Here is a 22,711-nt window from a genome sequence, read left to right on the forward strand (position 1 = left end):
AACTGTTAAATAAATAAATAAATAAATGGGTTATACTTGTATAGCGCTTTTCTACCTTCAAGGTACTCAAAGCGCTTTGACACTATTTCCACATTCACCCATTCACACACACATTCACACACTGATGGCGGGAGCTGCCATGCAAGGCGCTAACCAGCAACCATCAGGAGCAAGGGTGAAGTGTCTTGCCCAAGGACACAACGGACATGACTAGGATGGTCGAAGGTGGGGATTGAACCCCAGTAACCAGCAACCCTCCGATTGCTGACACGGCCACTCTACCAACTTCGCCACGCCGTCAATGATCATTAAAAACTGCATTTTCTTTTTTCTTAGGTTATCTTTGTCTAACATTTACATTTTGGATGGTTTTAAAGATTGAAATTGGGAATATGTTAAAAAAAATTATAATAATTTTAGACAGGGGGAAAAACCTTTTTCATGGCACTATAACCCCGGTCCTTTCGGCTCAGTAATGAAATGCTATTGTTGGTATTTAGATGTCGACATGGAATGTCCCCATCCTACAGTTGAGCGCTCTTGCGGCTTCACTCCCCAGGCAGAGCCTAGAGGTCTGCAAAAGGCCTCGCCTACAGCCACAGCTGTTGTCTGACGCATAAAGTAGGGCAGCCATGTGGGCATCCAACACAAGCATGGTGACGTTGTCGTCTTTGTTTCCCACTCAGATATCAATGAGTGCAAGACGGGCGGGAACACCTGCGCCAACGACACCATCTGCTTCAACCTGGAGGGAGGCTACGACTGCCGCTGCCCCCACGGACACAACTGCACCGGCGACTGTATCCATGACAACAAGGTCAAGCACAGCGGACAGGTGTGGGTGCTGGACAGTGACCGCTGCTCCGTGTGCTCGTGCCAGGTAAGAGACAACATACTTTGGAGAGGGCAGTAAATGATGACTCAGCTTGTGCAAATGTTCCTCGGCGCAGGTACACTCCAAAAAGTCAGTGTTCAAAAACAAGAAAAAAAAAATACAAAAATTAGGGGTATTTTATTTGAACTAAGCTAAATTATCTGCCAATAGAACAAGAAAATTCGGCTTGTCAAGACTTTCCAAAACAAGTAAAATTAGCTAACCTCAATGAACCCAAAAATACCTTAAAATAAGTATATTCTCACTAATAACAAGTGCACTTTTCTCGGTAGAAAAAAAAAAACCTTTTTGCTCAATATATTGAAAAATATTCTTAAATGAAGTAAATGCTAGTGCCATTATCTTGACATAATGATATGCACTCGGCATTACATTTCTTGAAACCAGCAAACTTATACTAAAAACTAATTTATTGTTCTTAATGGAAAGGCAACCGCTTGTTACTCTCGGGGTCTACGAGCCGCTCAGGCAAATCACATTGTCTAAAAATGCATTTTCCCATCGATAACATGACATCATCGGGCCAAGTGCGTGCTCTTTCAGTCGATTAGTTTGCAAGGAATATATATACACTACCGTTCAAAAGTTTGGGGTCACATTGAAATGTCCTTATTTTTGAAGGAAAAGCACTGTACTTTTCAATGAAGATAACTTGAAACTAGTCTTAACTTTAAAGAAATACACTCTATACATTGCTAATGTGGTAAATGACTATTCTAGCTGCAAATGTCTGGTTTTTGGTGCAATATCTACATAGGTGTATAGAGGCCCATTTCCAGCAACTATCACTCCAGTGTTCTAATGGTACAATGTGTTTCCTCATTGGCTCAGAAGGCTAATTGATGATTAGAAAACCCTTGTGCAATCATGTTCACACATGTGAAAACAGTTTAGCTCGTTACAGAAGCTACAAAACTGACCTTCCTTTGAGCCGATTGAGTTTCTGGAGCATCACATTTGTGGGGTCAATTAAACGCTCAAAATGGCCAGAAAAAGAGAACTTTCATCTGAAACTCGACAGTCTATTCTTGTTCTTAGAAATGAAGGCTATTCCACAAAATTGTTTGGGTGACCCCAAACTTTTGAACGGTAGTGTACATATATATATATATATATATATATATATATATATATATATATATATATATATATATATATATATATATATATATATATATATATATATATCATCATGTTCGTCCTTCGTTTTCGAAGATGACCAGGTGACTTCACGTTGATTTATGTGTGCGAAGATGGCTGATGAGGCCAATCCTTGCGCGGAATGACCAGCTGCAGTGAGGGCAGGGTATGGCTGGGGGGTGGCTGGCTGAGAGGGAGGAACTGTCTCTGGTCTTGCGGAGCTGTCGCTTCTGTTCGGCTTCATGGATGCGTTTTTCCTCGAAGTCTGCTACACCATGCCAGACTGCAGAGCGCCAGTTTGAACGGTGTTGGGCTTAGGCTTCCCAGGTCTCTGGGTCCAGACCACAGCCCTTGAGACTGGCCTTTAGGGTGTCCTTTAAGCGTTTCCGCTGTCCGCCGTACTGTACTGTGCCAACTGTACATCTTTTCTATTGTTTCATTGAAAATAAAACAGCAAAGTCCATTTGGCTGTCATCTGTTTTAATTATGAGACACAACTGTGTCAAAGTCATGATTTTTTATTTCATGCTTGAAATAAGAAATTAGTACTTTGAAAAAGTAGTTTTATACTTGTGAGTGTTGATGACACAGCTTTGCAACAGTTGATATTCTAGTTTCAAGCATGTTTTACTCAATATAGGTCATCAAATCTCAGCAACAAGCTGTAATATCTTACTGAGATCATTTAGGACCAAAACCCTTAAAACAAGTAAAACACTCTAACATAAAATCTGCTTAGTGAGAAGAATGATCTTATCAGACAGAAAATAAGCAAATATCACCCTTATTTGAGATATTTAATCTTACTTAGATTTCAGTTTTTGCAGTGTGGAGAGGGCAGTAAATGATGATTCAGCTTGTGCAAATGTTCCACGGCGCAGGTATTTATTTGAGCAATGACGTTAACCAAACAGCCGAAGGAGAGACATTTCTCTGTTACTCTCTTAAAGCCAGGCATCCGAACAAAGAAGCATGAATGATGTGTCCCATCCCCGAGCCAATCAGCAGTAAATGTCAACGTGGTTTGTCCCTTTTGTCCCTTCCGGCTGCAGCAATCAGTGACATTTAGAACAATATCCAGGACATTGTTGCCTGCCTGCTTGGCAAGCCCGGTCCTGCTCATCCTTGCGCTCTTACAGCGCGTGATCTACGATACCATTACTTCTTTACAATCCAAGCATTATGACCTGTCTTCACAAAATGTCTCAAATAGTCTCACTTCATTTACAACCTTCTGTTTCACACGCTGTCTGATTACGCCACAGACACACATTAGGCTTGTACAGTATACTGGTATTAATAAAGTATCGAGGTACTAGTTAATTAAAAACAGTACTATACTGCCTCTGAAACATACCGGTACTATTTTAATTTTTTTAATTTTAATTTTTTAATTTTATTTTTTTTACAGACTTATATTGCTGGAGTAGAGGCACATGTTCGGCAACGCACACGTACAGAGTACTTACAAGCAGTCACGGTGTAGAGTAGTGTTGTCCCAGTATCAATATTTTAGTACCGGTACCAAAATGTATTGCGATACATTTCGATACTTTTCAGTACTTTTCTAAATAAAGGGGACCACAAAAACTTGCATTATTGACTTTACTTTAGGGTACATTAAATATATGTTTCTTATTGCAAGTTTGTCCTTAAAGGCCTACTGAAACCCACTACTACCGACCACGCAGTCTGATAGTTTATATATCAATGATGAAATCTTAACATTGAAACACATGCCAATACGGCCGGGTTAACTTATAAAGTGCAATTTTAAAATTCCCGCCACACTTCCGGTTGAAAAACTCCTTTGGATATGATTTATGCGCGTGACGTCACAAAATCCACAGAAGTGGTTGTACCCCATCGACCCGATACAAAAACCTCTTGTTTTCTTCGACAAAATTCCACATTATTCTGGACATCTGTGTTGGTGAATCTTTTGCAATTTGTTTAATGAACAATGGAGGCTGCAAAGAAGAACGTTGTAGGTGGGATCGATCGGTGTATTAGCGGCTAAGTACAATACTTACAGCAACACAAGAAGGACTACTTACTACGCCTAGCCGATGTTTGCCGCCAAACCCACGGATGAAGTCCTTCGTCGCGCCGTCGATCGCTAGAACGCAGGTGAGCACGGCTGTTGATGGGAAGATGGGGGCTGGCTGGCGTAGGTGGAGCGCTAATGTTTTTATCATAGTTCTGTGAGGTCCGGTTGCTAAGTTGCTAAATTAGCCTTAGCGTCGTTAGCAACAGCATTGTTAAGCCTTACCAGGCTGAGAATTTTTAACCGTGTAGTTACATGTACATGGTTTAATAGTATTGTTGATCTTCTGTCTATCCTTCCAGTCAGGGGTTTATTTCTTTTGTTTCTATCTTCATTTGAGAACGATGCTATCACGTTAGCTCAGTAGCTAAGTGTGTCACCGATGTATTGTCGTGGAGATAAAAGTCACTTTAAATGTCCATTTCGCATGCTCGACTCTCATTTTCAAGATGATATAGCATCCGAGGTGGTTTAAAATACAAATCCGTGATCCACAGTAGAAAAAGGAGAGAGTGTGGAATCCAATGAGCCAGCTTGTACCTAAGTTACGGTCAGAGCGAAAAAAGATACGTCCATCACTGCCTCTGTAGTCATTCACTGTAACGTTCCTCATCTACGAATCTTTCATCCTCGCTCAAATTAATGGGGTAATCGTCGCTTTGTCGCTCCGAATCTCTCGCTCCATTGTAAACAATGGGGAATTGTGAGGAATACTAACTCCTGTGACGTCACGCTACTTCCGGTACAGGCAAGGCTTTTTTTTATCAGCGAGCAAAAGTTGCGAACTTTATCGTCGATTTTCTCTACTAAATCCTTTCAGCAAAAATATGGCAATATCGCGAAAGGATCAAGTATGACACATAGAATGGATCTGCTATTCCCGTTTAAATAAAAAAAATCATTTCAGTAGGCCTTTAAATAAAATAGTAAACATACTAGACAACTTGTCTTTTAGTAGTAAGTAAACAAAAAAAGGCTCCTAATTAGTCTGCTGACATATGCAGTAATATATTGTGTCATTTATCTACCTATTTTGTCAAAATTGTGAGGGACATAGAGGGAAGATACATCATTCTTAATATTTCTGTTGACGGGAGAAACTTATGTATCGCCAACATTTATGGTCCAAATGTTGATGACCCCTCCTTTTTTCACACTTTCTTCTCTTCACTTTCTCCTCACTCAAACCACTGCTTGATTCTAGGAGGGGACCTCAACTTAGTATTTAATCCAAATATAGATCGGTCCAGAGTGACTGGGAGTCACCGTGAGTCTCAATCAGTGGTAATACTTAAGCAATATATGAACAATTATGGTCTTTGCGATGCCTGGCGTTCTTATCACCCCACTCTTAGGGAATACACTTATTTTTCCCCAGTTCACCACTCATTCTCTCGCATTGATTACTTTTTAACTAGTAGCTCAATTTTATCTGATATCGCAAACATTCACATTCATCCTATCATCATCAGTGACCATGCACCTGTCTCACTTTCCCTCACTAACAAAACTATAACTGCACCTATAAAACAATGGAGACTTAATACATCACTACTAAAGGACCCAGACTTCCTCAACTATTTTGAGAAAGAATGGACAGATTTTTTAGATTTTAATGATCAACCAGAAATCACGGCGCGCATTCTCTGGGAGGCCGCAAAAGTAGTTATGCGAGGAAAAATAATTTCTTATTCATCATACAAGTTTTGCGTTGCTTAAATTGTTGCTATCAGATCCATGCCACGCATTTTCTTCCCAATTTATCATCACCCATTTGTCTACCTTTCATTTTAACTAGAGATGTCCGATAAAATGTAATATCGGAAATTATCGGTATCGGTTTCAACCTCCCGATTTTCCCGGGGGACTCCCGAATTTCAGTGCCCCTCCCGAATTTCTCCCGGACAACAATATTGGGGACGTGCCTTAAAGGCGCTGCCTTTAGCATCCTCTACAACCTGTCGTCACGTCTGCTTCTCCTCCATACAAACAGCGTGCCGGTCCAGTCACATAATATATGCGGCTTTCTCACACACACAAGTGAATGCAATCCATACTTGGTCAACAGCAATACAGGTCACACTGAGGGTGAGTGTATAAACAACTTTAACACTGTTACAAATATGCGCCACACTGTGAACCCACACCAAACAAGAATGACAAACACATTTCGCCAGAACATCCGCACCATAACACAACATAAACACAACAGAACAAATACCCAGAACCGCTTGCAGCACTAACTCTTCCGGGACGCTACAATATACACCCCTGCTACCACAAAACCCCGCCCCAACCCAACCCTGCCTACCTAATAATGCACTTTGTGAAAGTCAAAGTATAGTATTTCCCATAGTTGTAGTGGGTATCAGGATTATCTCAGTGAGAGCATGTCCCAAATTCCAAGCTGCTGTTTTGAGGCATTTAAAAAAAATAATGCACTTTGTGACTTCAATAATAAATATGGCAGTGCCATTTTGGCACTTTTTTCCATAACTGGAGTTGAAGTTGTTCTCCTATTTTGGAAAACCTTGTTTTTGATTGATTGATTGAAACTTGTATTAGTAGATTGCACAGTACAGTACATATTCCGTACAATTGACCACTAAATAGTAACACCCGAATAAGTTTTTCAACTTGTTTGAGTCGGGGTCCACATTAATCAATTCATGGTAAAGTTACATTGTTTAATGCATCCAGTGGGGCATTACAACAAAATTAGGCATAATAATGTGTTAATTCCTTGACTGTATATATCGGTATCGGTTGATATCGGAATCGGTAATTAAGAGTTGGACAATATCGAAATATCGGCAAAAAAGCCATTATTGGACATCTCTAATTTTAACCACAACTCATTAGGTCAAAGTCCCAGAGGTGTGGACTCGAGTCACATGACTTGGACTCGAGTCAGACTCGAGTCATGAATTTGATGACTTTAGACTCGACTTGACGAAATGTAAAGAGACTTGCAACTCGACTTAGACTTTAACATCAATGACTTGTGACTTCACTTGGACTTGAGCCTTTTGACTTGACATGACTTGCTACTTTCCCCAAAACCCAAAGCTTAAAAAGTTATTTGGGAGCGCTCCGTAGCTTTCATTTTATACGTGTCTGTCTGTCTATCAGCGTGTGTGCTGCCTGTCAGCTGGTGTGCTGTCAGTACAACAGCCAATCAAATTAGTTATACGTTGTTGTCATCACACAGCATTCAGCCAATCAAATTGCAGGACAACCACCGAACAAGAGTTGTCAAACAATGCGGCAGAGAGAAACAATTATGCCAAAGTTGGTTTCGTTCGGGTATAAAAACTACGACTTGGTCAACAAAAAACGAATTGCGTATGCAAATCACGCAGTTCGAATATTACAGACGGAGACGCAACAACTTCCAACTTCCTTCGACATTTGAAGTTGCACAAAGAAGGGTAAGTTTTGAATGTAAGATAACGTTTATTGGCTAAGTAACATGACTTTTATTTGCTGTGTAGTTAAATCAGTGAGGCTGTAAACTCACTGCTAACGTTATAACCATAGACATCTTATAAGGGTACGCAGCATCGAGCGCTACTGCCTACTGGCGCAGACGAGACGCGGGGCCGCCATCTTGGAGTGGTGATCCGCTCCACCCAGTGCAATTGATTTGGCAGGAGCAATGAACTGTCAGCGCATTTAATTCATCTTACCTCACTGAATACCACTGATTTTCACGCGGTTTTTTGTCATACGTGTAGCTATGATAACGGACACATGTTTTGGCGAGTTTTATTATTCATAGTTTGCTTAACAGTAATATAATATTCTTATACGCTATAAGTGACCAGACGTCCGAGATCAAAACTGGGAATATAATCCCACAGAAGGGGGGAAAAAACGGTAAGCTATTTTTAAATTGAAGAAACAATATGATTAGGTTATATATACATGCGTATATCCTACATAAACAATGTATGAATACATTAGATATCTATATATCTTAGGGACCTATAGACTGTATCTCTGTTGCTGCAGCAGCAGAGAGTTTATTCTGTCTTGACACTTTGTATTGATATTTTGTATTACATTCTTCCCTTAAATGATCATGTTTACAGTGATTGTTATGTATGTATTTTTTTATGTATGTCGCTTTGGATAAAAGCGTCTGCCAAATACTTAAACATATATAAACACCTGAAAGTCTTTATATCAGCTAAAACCACCAATTTGTTTCACTACATTCAGAATAAAACCAAATGCTGTTTTACCCAACAATGTTAGTATTTGAATATTGTTACTTGAAGACTTATTCCTGGTTACAATTATACTGTTAAGAAAGTATTGTCTTATATTTTGCCTAAAATGAGAATGCATCATAATCAGTGGCGGCTGGTGAATTTTGTTTTAGGTGGGGCTGAAAGTTTGTAAACCAAACCCCTGTAGGGGGGTCATCCTCCCCCAGAAGATTTATTTGTGATTTTCACATACAAATATTGAAGATCTTTGCTCCTTCTCAACTCTGTGGTAATATTATTTTCATAAAATACAACCAATAGTATGTTAATGTTTGTTTTTGCAAATGTGTTTATTCTGTAAAGGAATGAGTTAAATGTTTAAAATTGTTTAAACTATTAAAATGACTGGTTAATAGTGCTATTATGAATTGCAATGTCAGCACTATTTTTTTCCCTGCAATTTCAAATGCACTTGTTTTAATGAATAAATACAGCGTTTTAAAAGCATACACAATCTGTGTAAAAATATTAGTCTGTGGTTAAAAGGACTTGAAAGGACTCGAAACTCAAAATGCAGGACTTGGGACTTGACTTGAGACTTTCCAGTCTTGACTTTGGACTTGACTCGGGACTTGCCTGTCTTGATTCGGGACTTGACTCGAGACTTGAGGGCAAAGACCTGAGACTTACTTGTGACTTGCAAAGCAATAACTTGGTCCCACCTCTGCAAAGTCCCATGAAGGAGTTGGTTAAAATAAAACCCTCATGTTTTTAGCCTAAAACGGAAACCAAGATGACTTCCTGTTTATTTTCAAATATGGCTTCTTGAGACTTTTGCATGCGTCCTCTCTTGATAGATGTCTCCATCGATTCTTGTGATGATACGTGAATCTGCTAGCAGGGGGTCATTTAAAAAAATAATAATAATGTTTTAAGGCCTCCAAAAATATAAACCTGATGCGCCTGCAAAAATTGTTGGAGTTTTCATGTATGTTAAAGGCCTCATAAATGCAATGAAAGTAGAAGGATAATAATAAACAATCCAAACACAAAGCGTTTAAGAACAATCCAGCCTCGACTGAGAGGCAAGGCCAGCATAGAGAGAAGCCTTCTTGGCAACCAGTGTGCCTTGATTGTCAAGTATTGGTATCTCTGTGCATTCAAAATGCCATCAATAACATCCACTTGCGTTCGTTGTCCATAACATACGCCTGCCCATACCACAACTCCACCCCCACATGGGCCACTCCATTTACAACATTTACAACATGCAGATAAGCTTCCCTGAGATGGTTTCTCACCCTTTGTGCAGAAATTATTTAGTTTTGCAAGCCAAGTGTTGCAGCTCCGGGTTGGGGAGGAGACCTTGCCCCAAGTGGAGGAGTTCAAGTACCTCGGAGTCTTGTTCACGAGTGAGAGAAGAGTGGATGGTGAGAACGACAGGCGGATCGGTGCGGCGTCTTCAGTAATGCGGATGCTGTATCAATCCGTTGTGGTGAAGAAGGAGCTGAGCCGGAAGGCAAAGCTCTCAATTTACCGGTCGATCTACGTTCCCATTCTCACCTATGGTCATGAGCTTTGGGTTATGACCGAAAGGACAAGATCACGGGTACAAGCGGCCAAAATGAGCTTCCTCCGCCGGGTGGCGGGGCTCTACCTTAGAGATAGGGTGAGAAGCTCTGTCATCCGGGAGGAGCTCAAAGTAAAGCCGCTGCTCCTCCACATGGAGAGGAGCCAGATGAGGTGGTTCGAGCATCTGGTCAGGATGCCACCCGAACGCCTCCCTAGGGAGGTGTTTCGGGCACGTCCGACCGGTAGGAGGCCACAGGGAAGACCCAGGACACGTTGGGAAGACTATGTCTCCCGGCTGGCCTGGGAACGCTTCGGGATCCCCCGGGAGGAGCTGGACGAAGTGGCTGGGGAGAGGGAAGTCTGGGCTTCTCTGCTTAGGCTGCTGCGCCCGCGACCCGACCTCGGATAAGCGGAAGAAGATGAATGGATGGATGGGTGTTGCAGCTGATGATCATGGAGGTGCCCCTGATGAATGTGGAGGTGCTGGGCTTGTGTGGTAACACGTGGTCTGTGATTGTGAGGCTGGTTGGATGTACTGCCAAATTCTCTGTAAGGCCTTTGCAGACAGTTTATGGTAGGGAAGTCAGCATGCCAACTGCACGTACCCTCAAAACTTGCAACATCTGTGGCATTGTGCTGTGTGATAAAACTGTACATTTCAGATTGGCCTTTTATTGTGGGCAACCTAAGGCACACCTGTGCAATACTCATGCCATTTAAAGGCCTACTGAAATGATTTTTTTTTATTTAAACGGGAATAGCAGATCCATTCTATGTGTCATACTTGATCATTTCGCGATATTGCCATATTTTTGCTGAAAGGATTTAGTAGAGAAAATCGACGATAAAGTTCGCAACTTTTGCTCGCTGATAAAAAAAAAGCCTTGCCTGTAGCGGAAGTAGCGTGACGTCACAGGAGCTAGTATTCCTCACAATTCCCCATTGTTTACAATGGAGCGAGAGAGATTCGGACCGAGAAAGTGATGATTACCCCATTAATTTGAGCGAGGATGAAAGATTCGTAGATGAGGAACGTTACAGTGAACGACTTGAGAGGCAGTGATGGACGTATCTTTTTTCGCTCTGACCGTAACTTAGGTACAAGCTGGCTCATTGGATTCCACACTCTCTCCTTTTTCTATTGTGGATCACGGATTTGTATTTTAAACCACCTCGGATACTATATCCTCTTGAAAATGAGAGTCGAGAACGCAAAATGGACATTCAGTGCCTTTTATCTCCACGATAATACATCGGCGAAATGCTTTAGCTACGAGCTAACGTGATAGCATCGTGCTTTAACTGCATATAGAAACAAAAAAAATAAACCCCTGACCCGGAAGGATAGATAGAAAATCAACAATACTATTAAACCGTGGACATGTAAATACACGGTTAATGATTTCCAGGCTGGCGAAGGTTAACAATGCTGTGCTAACGATGCCATTGAAGCTAACTTAGCAACCAGACCTCACAGAACTATGTACTCTCTCCTTTTTCTATTGTGAATCACGGATTTGTATTTTAAACCACCTCGGATACTATATCCTCTTGAAAATGAGAGTCGAGCACGCGAAATGGACATTTAAAGTGACTTATCTCCAAGACAATACATCGGTGACACACTTAGCTACTGAGCTAGCGCGTAGCATCGTTCTCAAATGAAGATAGAAACCCATCAACAGCCGTGCTCACCTGCATTCCAGCGATCAACGGCACGACGAAGGACTTCATCCGTGGGTTTGGCGGCAAGCATCGGCTAGGCGTAGTAAGTAGTCCTTGTTGTGTTGCTGTAAGTATTGTAATGCCCCGCAGTGGAGAAGGAGTCACACAGACGAGGAAGCGCTGCTCAATCGCTTTATTAAAAAGCGGTAACTGGTTGTAGTTCAAAAAGTAACGCACACACATACACGAGCTGCTGTTAGCCAAAACTCACGCTCACACACACAAGTTCTCCGCCAACTCACTCGCGCATGCGCGTTCCCCAAACCCTTAAAGACACAGTACACTAATGCAAATATCACAGATATTACAGTATTGTACTTAGCCGCTAAGACACCGATCGATCCCACCTACAACGTTTTTCTTTGCAGTCTCCATTGTTCATTAAACAAACTGCAAAAGATTCACCAACACAGATGTCCAGAATAATGTGGAATTTTGTCGAAGAAAACAAGAGGCTTTTCTATCGGGTCCGATGGGGTCCAACCACTTCCGTTGCTTTTGTGACGTCACGCGCATAAATCATATCCAAAGGAGTTTTTCAACCGGAAGTGTGGCGGGAATTTTAAAATTGCACTTTATAAGTTAACCCGGCCGTATTGGCATGTGTTGCAGTGTTAAGATTTCATCATTGATATATAAACTATCAGACTGCGTGGTTGGTAGTAGTGGCTTTCAGTAGGCCTTTAATCAGCATCTTGATATGCCACACCTGTGAGGTGGGATGGATTATCTTGGCAAAGAAAAAATGCTCACTACAGTGTTTCCCATAAACTGCCAAGATACCCGTGGCGGCGGGGGCGTGGCTATGGGCGTGGTCACCATGACATCATCGAGTAATTTGCAAAATGTACTACAATGATTTGATTTTCTCTAAAAAGGCTCAAAAAATGTATACTTACTAATTAATAATAACAGTTTTGTTTTAAACGTCCATCCATCCATCCATCCATCCATCCATTTTACAATATAATTACAACACTTTATGTACATATTTATATACAGATTTGAACAATAAGTTATTCACTGAAATATATTTATTAATTGTGGTTCTTACAAAAAATATATCTTATAAAATATAAAAGCTAAAATGTCTCAAAGCTCTGCCCCTTTAATTAGTGCATACTAAATAATTTAACTTTAGCCTACTACTACAACCATATTGTTTACCAGCAACATAAAGTGAAACAGAGGCAGAGGTGTCCTGCCACAGTCAGTAACAAATAAACAGAAAACAGTAGTGGTGGTAGATAGACACAGAGCTTCATCAAACATCTGATCCACTGAACAAAGAGCTCCAAAAATCTTGAACTTTAGACTGCCATCAGTTTTACTCCCTACACTTAACCATGTGTTTCCTACTGCCTGCAGACTTTGCACCCTTTGTTTTATACACATGTTGTGTTTCTAATATAAATACATTTAATAAAGTCAAATACAAATAAGGCAACAAGAGAAGTATCCTACACTTCTCTTTTGTAAAGTAAATCTGAACAGCCGATATGGGCATCTACATCAACTATATGATTTGCCTGAGAAGCTGGAGAGGACAATTTATTTTTTTTTATTTTTTTTTTTTTCTTCATTTTTTTTTTTTTTTGTGGCGGACGTAATTATTTCGTGGCGGGCCGCCATAAATAAATGAATGTGTGGGAAACCCTGCACTAACAGATTTAGACAGATTTGTCAACAATATTTGAGAGGAATGGGTCTTTTGTGAAAAAGTCAAAGTCTTACATCTTTGAGTTCAACTTATGAAAAAAAAACTAAAATGATGCGTTTATATTTTTGTCCCGTATACTTACTTACTCTGTTTCAGTAGAAATGGGTGTTCAAAAAAACAGTGGGTAATTTCAAACCGATCATCCCAAACATGTCACACCCGCTACTATCCAGTGTTCCCCTCAAGCTAATGCCAAGTGTCTGTCGGGAGTGGAAGGTGATTACGGCAGATTAGCGTCGGTGGCGAACGATCAAGCAGCAAATGATTCATTTGATTACAAAGAAGCGGGGGCACAAGTGGCTCCCTAATGGAAAGAGTCATATTAATTGATTCCTGAGATTGAAGAGCTGCCTGTCAATATTAGTTGCATTGAGCGGGTTGACTGAGCCGAGGGGTAAACAGTAGACATTGTTGTTTGGGAGGATGCAGCTGGATGTTTAGAGGATGGGGTGACAAAGGGGGCGAAGGAGAAGGTCAGGCATCACAGAGACTGGACTGAGGCCAGATGGAGGCAACATGCAATATGCAAACAGTTCATTGTTTCAGTCTGCTCGCTGCCCCAGGTGGGCCACTTTAGCTCATCACTGGATCAGTGGCTTTTAAAGCTACAGCCTTTTGATTGAGTGCCCTGGGATCAGCCTGTGTGTCAAAAAGTTTCCATACACTCATTGTGGGACTAAAAGTCACAGCAGTGTTATTTGAATAGGTATTTTTTTTATATTACAGTGCAACCAAGACCTACAAACTTAATTGGTTCTCGGATGCTTCAAATGGATGAAACTTGTCAAAAGTTGAAAAATCACAGAAAAAGGGACACATGCTGAAACACATGCACTAAATTAGTCAAATTTCTCTAACATCCATCCATTTTCTTCCGCTTGTCCGAGGTCGGATCGCGGGGGCATCAGCCTAAGCAGGGAAGCCCAGACTTCCCTCTCCCCGGCCACTTCGTCCTCCCGGGGGATCCCGAGGCGTTCCCAGGCCAGCCGGGAGACATAGTCTTCCTAACGTGTCCTGGGTCTTCCTCATGGCCTCCTACCAGTCGGACGTTCCCTTAACACCTCCCTTAAGGAGGCGTTCGGGTGGCATTCTGACCAGATGCCCGAACCACCTCATCTGGAGTAGCGGCTTTACTTTGAGCTCCCCCCGGATGACAGAGCTTCTCACCCTATCTCTAAGTAAGAACCCCGCCACCCTGCGAAGGAAACTCATTTTGGCTGCTTGTACCCGTGATCTTGTCCTTTCGGTCATAAACCCAAAGCTCATGACCATAGGTGAGAATGGGAATGTAGATCGACCAATAAATTGAGAGCTTTGCCTTCCGGCTCAGCTCCTTCCTCACCACAACGGATCGATACAGCGTCCGCATTACTGAAGACGCCGCACCAAATCGCCTGTCGCTCTCACGATCCACTCTTCCCTCACTCGTGAACAAGACTCAGAGGTACTTGAACTCCTCCACTTGGGGCAAGATCTCCTCCCCAACCCTGAGATGGCACTCCACCTTTTTCTGACAAGAACCATGAACTCGGACTTGGAGGTGCTGATTCTCATCCCAGTCGCTTCTCACTCGGCTGCGAACCGATCCAGTAAGAGCTGAAGATCCTGGCCAGATGAAGCCATCAGGACCACATCATCTGCAAAAAGCAGAGACCTAATCCTACAGCCACCAAACCGGATCCCCTCTAGGCCCTGACTGCGCCTAGAAATTTTGTCCATAAAAGTTATGAACAGAATCGGTGACAAAGGGCAGCCTTGGCGGAGTCCAACCCTCAGTTCAGTTTGAAATATGGAAGTGGAAACACTTTGAACCGATTGTGTTCGGTTTTTTAAAAGTCAGACTACCATACCAGGATTATGCGATTGGAAACCAGATCTCTCGAGGGGGGTGTGTGGCCAAAGGGACCCTTCGTGTTGTGCCTTCGCCAGCCTCACAGCGCGAGATCAAACCTGGAAGCAGATACCATTCATTAAAAACGTAGCAACAATTGTAATGAAGACGAGACTGTTTATTTGCTTCTCAAATTAAAAGAACAGAACATTTTCAAGTGCATCGATGGTAGGAAAAAGAAACAGAGATTTATTTAGTAAGTTAACTAAGGAAATGTTGAATGTCGGCTTATTTAGACTTCGACTTAGACTTCCTTTAATGTCATTCAAATTTGAACTTTGCATTACAGATAGGAACACAATTTCGGCACATTAGCTGGTTTTAGTGCAGGATAAAAGAGCAATAAGGTGCTTGCATTTACAAAAGAAGGTGCAGATATAAATAGTTTACTGTACAGATAAATATATTGCACCTTTATGGATGTATGTTGTATTGTCTTTATAGTCCAGCGAGTTTTGGGGGGAATTGGGGGTATTATTTTGATGCGTTCAAGAGTCTTATGGCCTGAGGGAAGAGGTTGTTACAGAACCTGGAGGTTCTGCTACGCAGGCTGCGGAACCTCTTTCCAGAGTTCAGCAGTGAAAACAGTCCTTGGTGGGGGTGGGAGGAGTCTCTAGTGATTTTCTGAGCCCTGGTCAGGCAGCGATCTCCCGGATAGGAGGAAGAGGAGTCCTGATGATCTTTCCCGCCGTCCTCACCACTCTCTGCAGAGACTTCCAGTCTGAGGCATTGCAGGCTGCAGTCCAGACAGAGATGCAGTTGGTCAGTAGTCTCTCCATAGTGCCTCTGTGGATTGTAGAATGCAGAATGCTGACTTTCGAACAAAATATGAAAGAGAATTAAGCAAGTATTGCAAATCACAAGGGGACTAACAAAGCGTACACAAACCTCTTCACGCAAACTGATTAAAAATAACTCTGTATTCCACAAGATAGTCCAGAGCAATATCAACCAAGTTAATCTGGAACAGTATCCAGTCGGTAACTCTCTATTCCTTGGGATTTAAAACTCCTTCCATCAATCCACAGAGCCTTTGCTGTGATGTGAAATAACTTTTGAGATTTTGAAAAGTTTTTTTTTCATGATTCTCTGTTCAAAGTTATTTCGAAAAAACTCTCTGCCGTCAGTCTTTCTTGACTTTGGACCTGTCTCCGCCCCGATACATCCTTGGTGGTAGTGTCATGTCCGTAGTGCAATATTAGATCATTTCTTGATGCTGTCTGCTATTTAACATCAGCATAGCCATTAGAGACTGTGGAAGACTCTCTCTCCTCTGACCACCAATCACTGACATGACAGCGGCGTTCATGGTTCTGAACAATGATTTATTTTGTGATGAGTCTCTTTTTATCTATTGAGCACACAAATGGTTTTCCTTCCAGTGTGTCGTCTGTCTCGCTTTCGCTTGCACTCCACCACCAACAACCCTCTCCTTCCCGGCTGCTGCTTTTCAACAGAGCGACAGCTGATTAGATGGGCCAACCCAGGTGCGCCATCTACGCACCTGTCGCTAATCTCGAAGCCGGTCGACACACCCCGCTTCGCTGCAGGTCCGCAGGCCAAGCCCCCCACAGAGACCTAATATTTGTAATCTGTGCCAATATTACAGCGGACTTTACGACATAGCTAGGCTCTTAACTTGTTAGAAGCCACATACGCCTAGTGCAGGGGTGTCCAAACTTTTTCCACTGAGGGCCGCACACGTAAAAATTAAAGTATGCGGGGGCCATTTTGATATTTTTCATTTTCAAACCATAACAAAATATATGGATTTAAAAAAAAAAATGTTTTACCTTTAGGGCTTCCGGGGACCATAAAGGGTCTAAGTCATTAAAATGTTAAAAACAAGTCAAATTTTTATTATTTTTATTTATTTAACGCTTACAGTAAATCACTTCAGTATATCAACTTCAGGTTGATATAAAGTTTTTTAAAAAAGCCTTTTCTGTCAAAAAGAACTTTGTTTTTTTATAATAAAATTGAAATATGCAGTATTTGCCTTAAAAAGATCAATAATGCAGGACACCATTGATTTTAATTCATTATTATTTTTGAGTAATCACAGTGAAAAGATAAATAAAATCCCATTAAATATATTTGGGATCCAAAAGGAGCCCCACTCATATAAAATGATATATTTTTTTTTTACCTTCAACACTTAAGTTACAAGATCAATTTCAGATATATCTGTCGATTTTACGTTTGAACTATTATTTTGTTTGTTTTATGCTCTTTAGTCAAAGAAAACGTTGATGTTTTTGTATGGCAACCACACAATATTTTCAGCAATATTTTCCACATAAAACATTTTAAAGTGAAATATTTGAAATAATTGGAGCCTTGAATAGGTCAATAATCCATTATAACATTAATTTTTTATTTTTTATTTTTAGCAATGGCAAACAAAGACAAATAAAGATAGACAAAACAAAAAAAACAGCCTGCATGGCAGCTTTGTGTCAACATTGCAACTTTTTCTAGTTAGATTTCACCTCATTCCATTTTTTTATGTTTTTTTTAATTTTTGCAATAGCAATTCAGGAATGTGTGGCGGGCCAGTAAACAATTAGCTGCGGGCCGCAAATGGCCCCCGGGCCGCACTTTGGACACCCCTGGCCTAGTGTGACGTCATATAGGTCAACCGGAAAATAAATAAACAAAAGGAAATAAGCGCCCCCCAGTGTACAGGAGGCACACTGTGTATGAAAAATAGTCACATTAGAGACAGTGCACTTTCTACACCCCCTTGTTCATGATCCATGCTGCTCTTTTTCATGTCCTCTTCTGGTTCCAAGTAAGTTTTCTTTATTCAAGCCGTAGTTTGCAGGTTTTGTTTTATGTCCTAGTTCTGCCTTTGTGCTAGTGTTTTGTTCTCATAGTCGTTTTGTACCTCCACTGTGAGCGCCTTTTGTTTGCACCTTTTTTGATTAATTAAAATAAACATGTATTTAAATTCACGTCTCGCACGCGCCAATTTTCCGTTGCCTTCTGGGAGAACAAACCACGCCAAGGACCAAGTCCTGACAGTATGTCACCAGCATAAAAGTTCTCCCACAAGAAAATTGGACGTTTTGTACGAGGCTTCTTGGGCGGTCCTGCGCGCGATGGAGGAGGAAACGCTGCGCTACTCCTCCATGGAGCACAGAGACCTGATGTGGGGGCCAGATGGAAGACTGGTGCCATTGTGCCCCATTTGGTCCGAGGACGACGTTGGCACGTCGCCCCAGCCGCGGAAGCGTCGCCCTAGACGGAGGACTTCTGCAAGCAGAGAGGACGCCTCACTCCCGCAAGCTCCTCCCCCTCCGGGCGGAAGCAAGCAGCAAGCAGCCCAGCTTCGCCCTGATGACAGCACAGACCAGGAATTTTTTTTCAACTCTTTTTCTTTCGATCCCCCGCCCCCCAGGGCTCAAGCCACGCCCAAGTCACACAATTTTTTTTTTCAACCACTCAATCCCAGGTAGAAAAAATACTTTTTGGACAGTTTGGAGGGGAGGATTCTGCCCCCCTCCTGACCTCCCCCCACCCACCCCTAAAGAAGATGCCAGACTGCAGGGAGCGCGTCTGGTATCCGCTCCTTGAGGGGGGGGGCTGGGGCCGGGAGCTGTGTTGGTGGGGTGGCTCAGCTGCACCCAACCAGGCAGCAACCTCCATCCCGGCCGCCACCACCAGTCTGTCACCATGCCAAGCCACAGCCTCCAGCACGGCAGCCACCACCGGGCTTTCGGTCTGCCAAGCCACAACCCCCAGCTAGGCCACCTCCACCTGCACCAAAGCTAGCACCTGTAGCTGCTCCACAGCTAGCACCACGGTTAGCTGCTCCACGCCAGGCACCTGTCGCAGCACCACGCCAGGTACCTGTCGCAGAACCACGCCAGGCACCTGTCGCAGCACCACGCCAAGCTCCGGTACCAGCTCCACGCTGCCAAGTGCCGCCCGTAGCTGCTCCACGCCGCCAATTTCCGCCCGTAGCTGCTCCACACCGCCAAGTGCCGCCCATAGCTGCTCCACGCCAAGACCAAGACCAAGCACCCCCATGCCAAGACACCCCATGCCAAGACCACGACTCGCCATGCCAAGACCACGACCCGCCGCGCCAAGCTTCGCCGCCTGACGCCCCACGCCAAGCTTCGCCGCCTGACGCCCCACGCCAAGCTTCGCCGCCTGACGCCCCACGCCAAGCTTCGCCGCCTGATGCTCCACGCCAAGACCCGCCGCCTGCTTCGTCTACGGCACCCGTGACCGCTTCGTCTGCTGTTTCCACGCCTGCCACGATGACGACGCGTCTGCATCCTCGTCGGCCATGGATGTGGCCACTACCTGGTCGTCCGCCACGCCAAGTGCATCCACCTCCTCTTCGGCCACGAATGTGGCCATTCCCAGGTCGCCCACCTCGCCTGGTACAGCGGCGCTCTACGCGTCGCCGCCACCTGACACTTGGTCTGGCGACCCACCGCCATGTTCCCCTCCCGCCCTCCCATGACTATTGATCATTGTTTATTTTGTTTTTGGACATCTGGGATCTGTCCGTAAGGGGGGGGCTCTGTCATGTCTGTGTTGATCATGTTTTTGTTTTGCTTGGTTTTTGGACACTTTTTAGTTCTTGTCTTCACTCCCTTGCTTTGTCACCATAGTAATCATTAGTTTCACCTGGTTCACATCCTCATGTCACGCACCTGTCTCACGTTTTCACATTTTCAGTCACGCACCTGTTTTCACCAATCATGTCACTAGTATTTAAGGCCATTGTTGCCAGGCAGTCGGCCTGGCGACATCACTCTTGACACACTTTCTACACCCCCTTGTTCATGATCCATGCTGCTCTTTTTCATGTCCTGTTCTGGTTCCAAGTAAGTTTTCTTTATTCAAGCCGTAGTTTGCAAGTTTTGTTTTATGTCCTAGTTCTGCCTTTGTGCTAGTGTTTTGTTTTCATAGTCGTTTTGTACCTCCACTGTGACCGCCTTTTGTTTACACCTTTTTTGATTAATTGAAATAAACATTAGTGATGGGTTGATGAGGCCTCATGAAGCGTTTCGACACATTGCAAAACTGTATTGATACTGTGTCGATACTGTGTCACTAAATACTGACATCTGCTGGACATTAAAAATCCCTACAGGCAACCTATGGACCGACTCAACTGACACTGATTTTATGACCTAGTATATACAATAATATAAACCAAGTCATTGTATTTCATTTAGGATTATTTCATATCTTCATTTAAATAAAAATATATTTTTATCTTTTTTAGATACAGTCAAATAATGTGAACATGTATCGTGACTAGGATGGTAGAAGGTGGGGATTGAACCCCAGTAACCAGCAACCCTCCGATTGCTGGCACGGCCACTCTACCAACTTTGCCACGCCGTCAGTCCTGTACCTTCTCTAGTAACAGTAGTGATGGGTCCTGCAACACATGCATCGGCGCATGCGTCGAGCTCATAGAGCAAAACCCTGTGTCGGTGCGCGTACCGCTTTAAGAAAGTTACGTGACCGATCATGAGCTGCTTTGGTCACGTGACCGATACGCGAACTGTATCGCACTGACGCCTCCTCTGTGCCCTGTGAGCAACGTTACCTCTAAGGTGCGCGCCTGCGCAATTGCGCAGTGCTCAAGCGTCCTCCGCGCACACCGTGCGCCGCACAGCCAATATATGCCGCGCACCAAATCAAACCCATCTGAATTCTAAACAAAATAAACACATTTATTCTGTGTAATTTTGAAATGCAACTTTGAGTGACAGTGACAACAAGCGGCCCTAACGGTGTTCGTCAACAACACGCGTTGCGCCGCTTCCTAATAAACACAGTTTGGCGCGCAGGCGTCAGTGCGATACAGTTCATGAGCGGTCACGTGACCAGAACAGCTCGTGTTCGGTCACGTGACTTTCTAAAAGCGATACGCGCACCGACACAGGGTATCGCTCTATGAGCTCGACGCATGCGCCGATGCATCTGTGTTGCCGGACCCATCACTAATAAACATGTATTTAAATTCACATCAATTTTCCGTTGCCTTCTGGGAGAACAAACCACGCCAAGGACCAAGTCCTGACACAGTCATGGAATTAAGACATTATTATGGCTAATTTTGTTGTGATGCCCAGCTGGATGCATTAAACAATGTAACAAGGGGGTGTATATTGTAGCGTCCCGGAAGAGTTAGGGGTTCTGGGTATTTGTTCTGTTGTGTTTATGTTGTGTTACGGTGTGGATATTCTCCCGAAATGTGTTTGTCATTCTTATTTGGTGTGGGTTCACAGTGTGGCGCATATTTATAACAGTGTTAAAGTTGTTTATACGTTCACCCTCAGTGTGACCTGTATGGCTGTTGACCAAGTATGCCTTGCATTCACTTATGTGTGTGAAAAGCCATAGATATTATGTGACTGGGCCGGCACGCAAAGGCAGTGCCTTCAAGGTTTATTGGCGCTCTGTACTTCTCCCTACGTCCGTGTACAGAGCGGCGTTTTAAAAAGTCATACATTTTACTTTTTGAAACCGATACCGATAATTTCCGATACTACATTTTATAGCATTTATCGGCCGATAATATCGGCAGTCCGATATTATCGGACATCTCTAATAAAAACCTGAAAGACTGACAGTATTGCAGTAAATCACACTCTTCACTTTCTTTAAATTTGCACAGAAGACAATAATTTCCACAGAACTCTATCAATGTGCAGTGTCTCATGCAGCATTTTAAGTCTTTATTTTACTCCTCTTTGTTTTACGTTGGGTCGAGTGGGAGGAATCGCAGCCTCGCTTTACCGTGTACTTCTTGTCGGTATACTTTCCGCCCCGGTATAAACTATTTGCTTACTGGACAGAATGGCTATTGCGACATTCGGTGGACACACTTAGAACAGCAGTTTCTTTTATTTAACCCTTGTGTGGTGTTCGGGTCTGTGGGACCCGTTTTAATTTTTTATTAAAAGAAAAAGGATACAATTAATTAATTTTACAAACTGAGACTCACTGACTTTGGCTCATTTTCTGTGAAGAACATATATCACAATACATATTTAATGACCACACACCATACACCCCCCCTACACATTTATATTACATATACATAAAAGAGGTGTGGAAATTGATGTTCTGTGTACCACACACACACGCACACACACACACGCACACACAGCAGGCCTAGACAGGAGGAGGACAGGGTGTAGGTACACAGAACATCAGAGGGTCAAATGTGCGAGAAAATGAGAGCAGACAGTGTTGACAAACAATGTTGCAACCTTGTGTGGGAGCCGCAGGTGCAGAAACACAAAAGAAGAATCCCTGTGGGATGCAGAAACTGGCAGAGAAATGTTCCGTGCAACGTTCATATTGTTGTTACTCAGCCAGTGTTTGGCTGAGTAACAAATGTTTACTGAACAGATGTTTACCTTATCCCAATAAACATCTATTCAGTATTTTAACATAAAAGTGTTTGATTGTGAGGCATTAAAAGCCACAAAATGCAACGGGTCCATCAGACCCACAAACGCTG

At 42.9% G+C, this 22,711-nt stretch overlaps 1 protein-coding gene across 3 annotated transcripts in view; it reads left to right on the forward strand.

Moving 5' to 3' along the window:
• Nucleotides 1-22,711, forward strand: part of nell2a (neural EGFL like 2a) — a 442,132-nt gene that overhangs the window by 381,248 nt on the left and 38,173 nt on the right. For all 3 annotated transcript variants that reach the window (XM_062035926.1, XM_062035927.1, XM_062035925.1), the window contains one exon: nt 687-880. In XM_062035926.1, the coding sequence (XP_061891910.1) occupies nt 687-880 (194 nt within the window). The remainder of the gene's footprint in view (nt 1-686; nt 881-22,711) is intronic.

The sequence above is a fragment of the Entelurus aequoreus genome, linkage group LG24 (genome assembly GCF_033978785.1).
Source record: "Entelurus aequoreus isolate RoL-2023_Sb linkage group LG24, RoL_Eaeq_v1.1, whole genome shotgun sequence".
NCBI lineage: Eukaryota > Metazoa > Chordata > Actinopteri > Syngnathiformes > Syngnathidae > Entelurus > Entelurus aequoreus.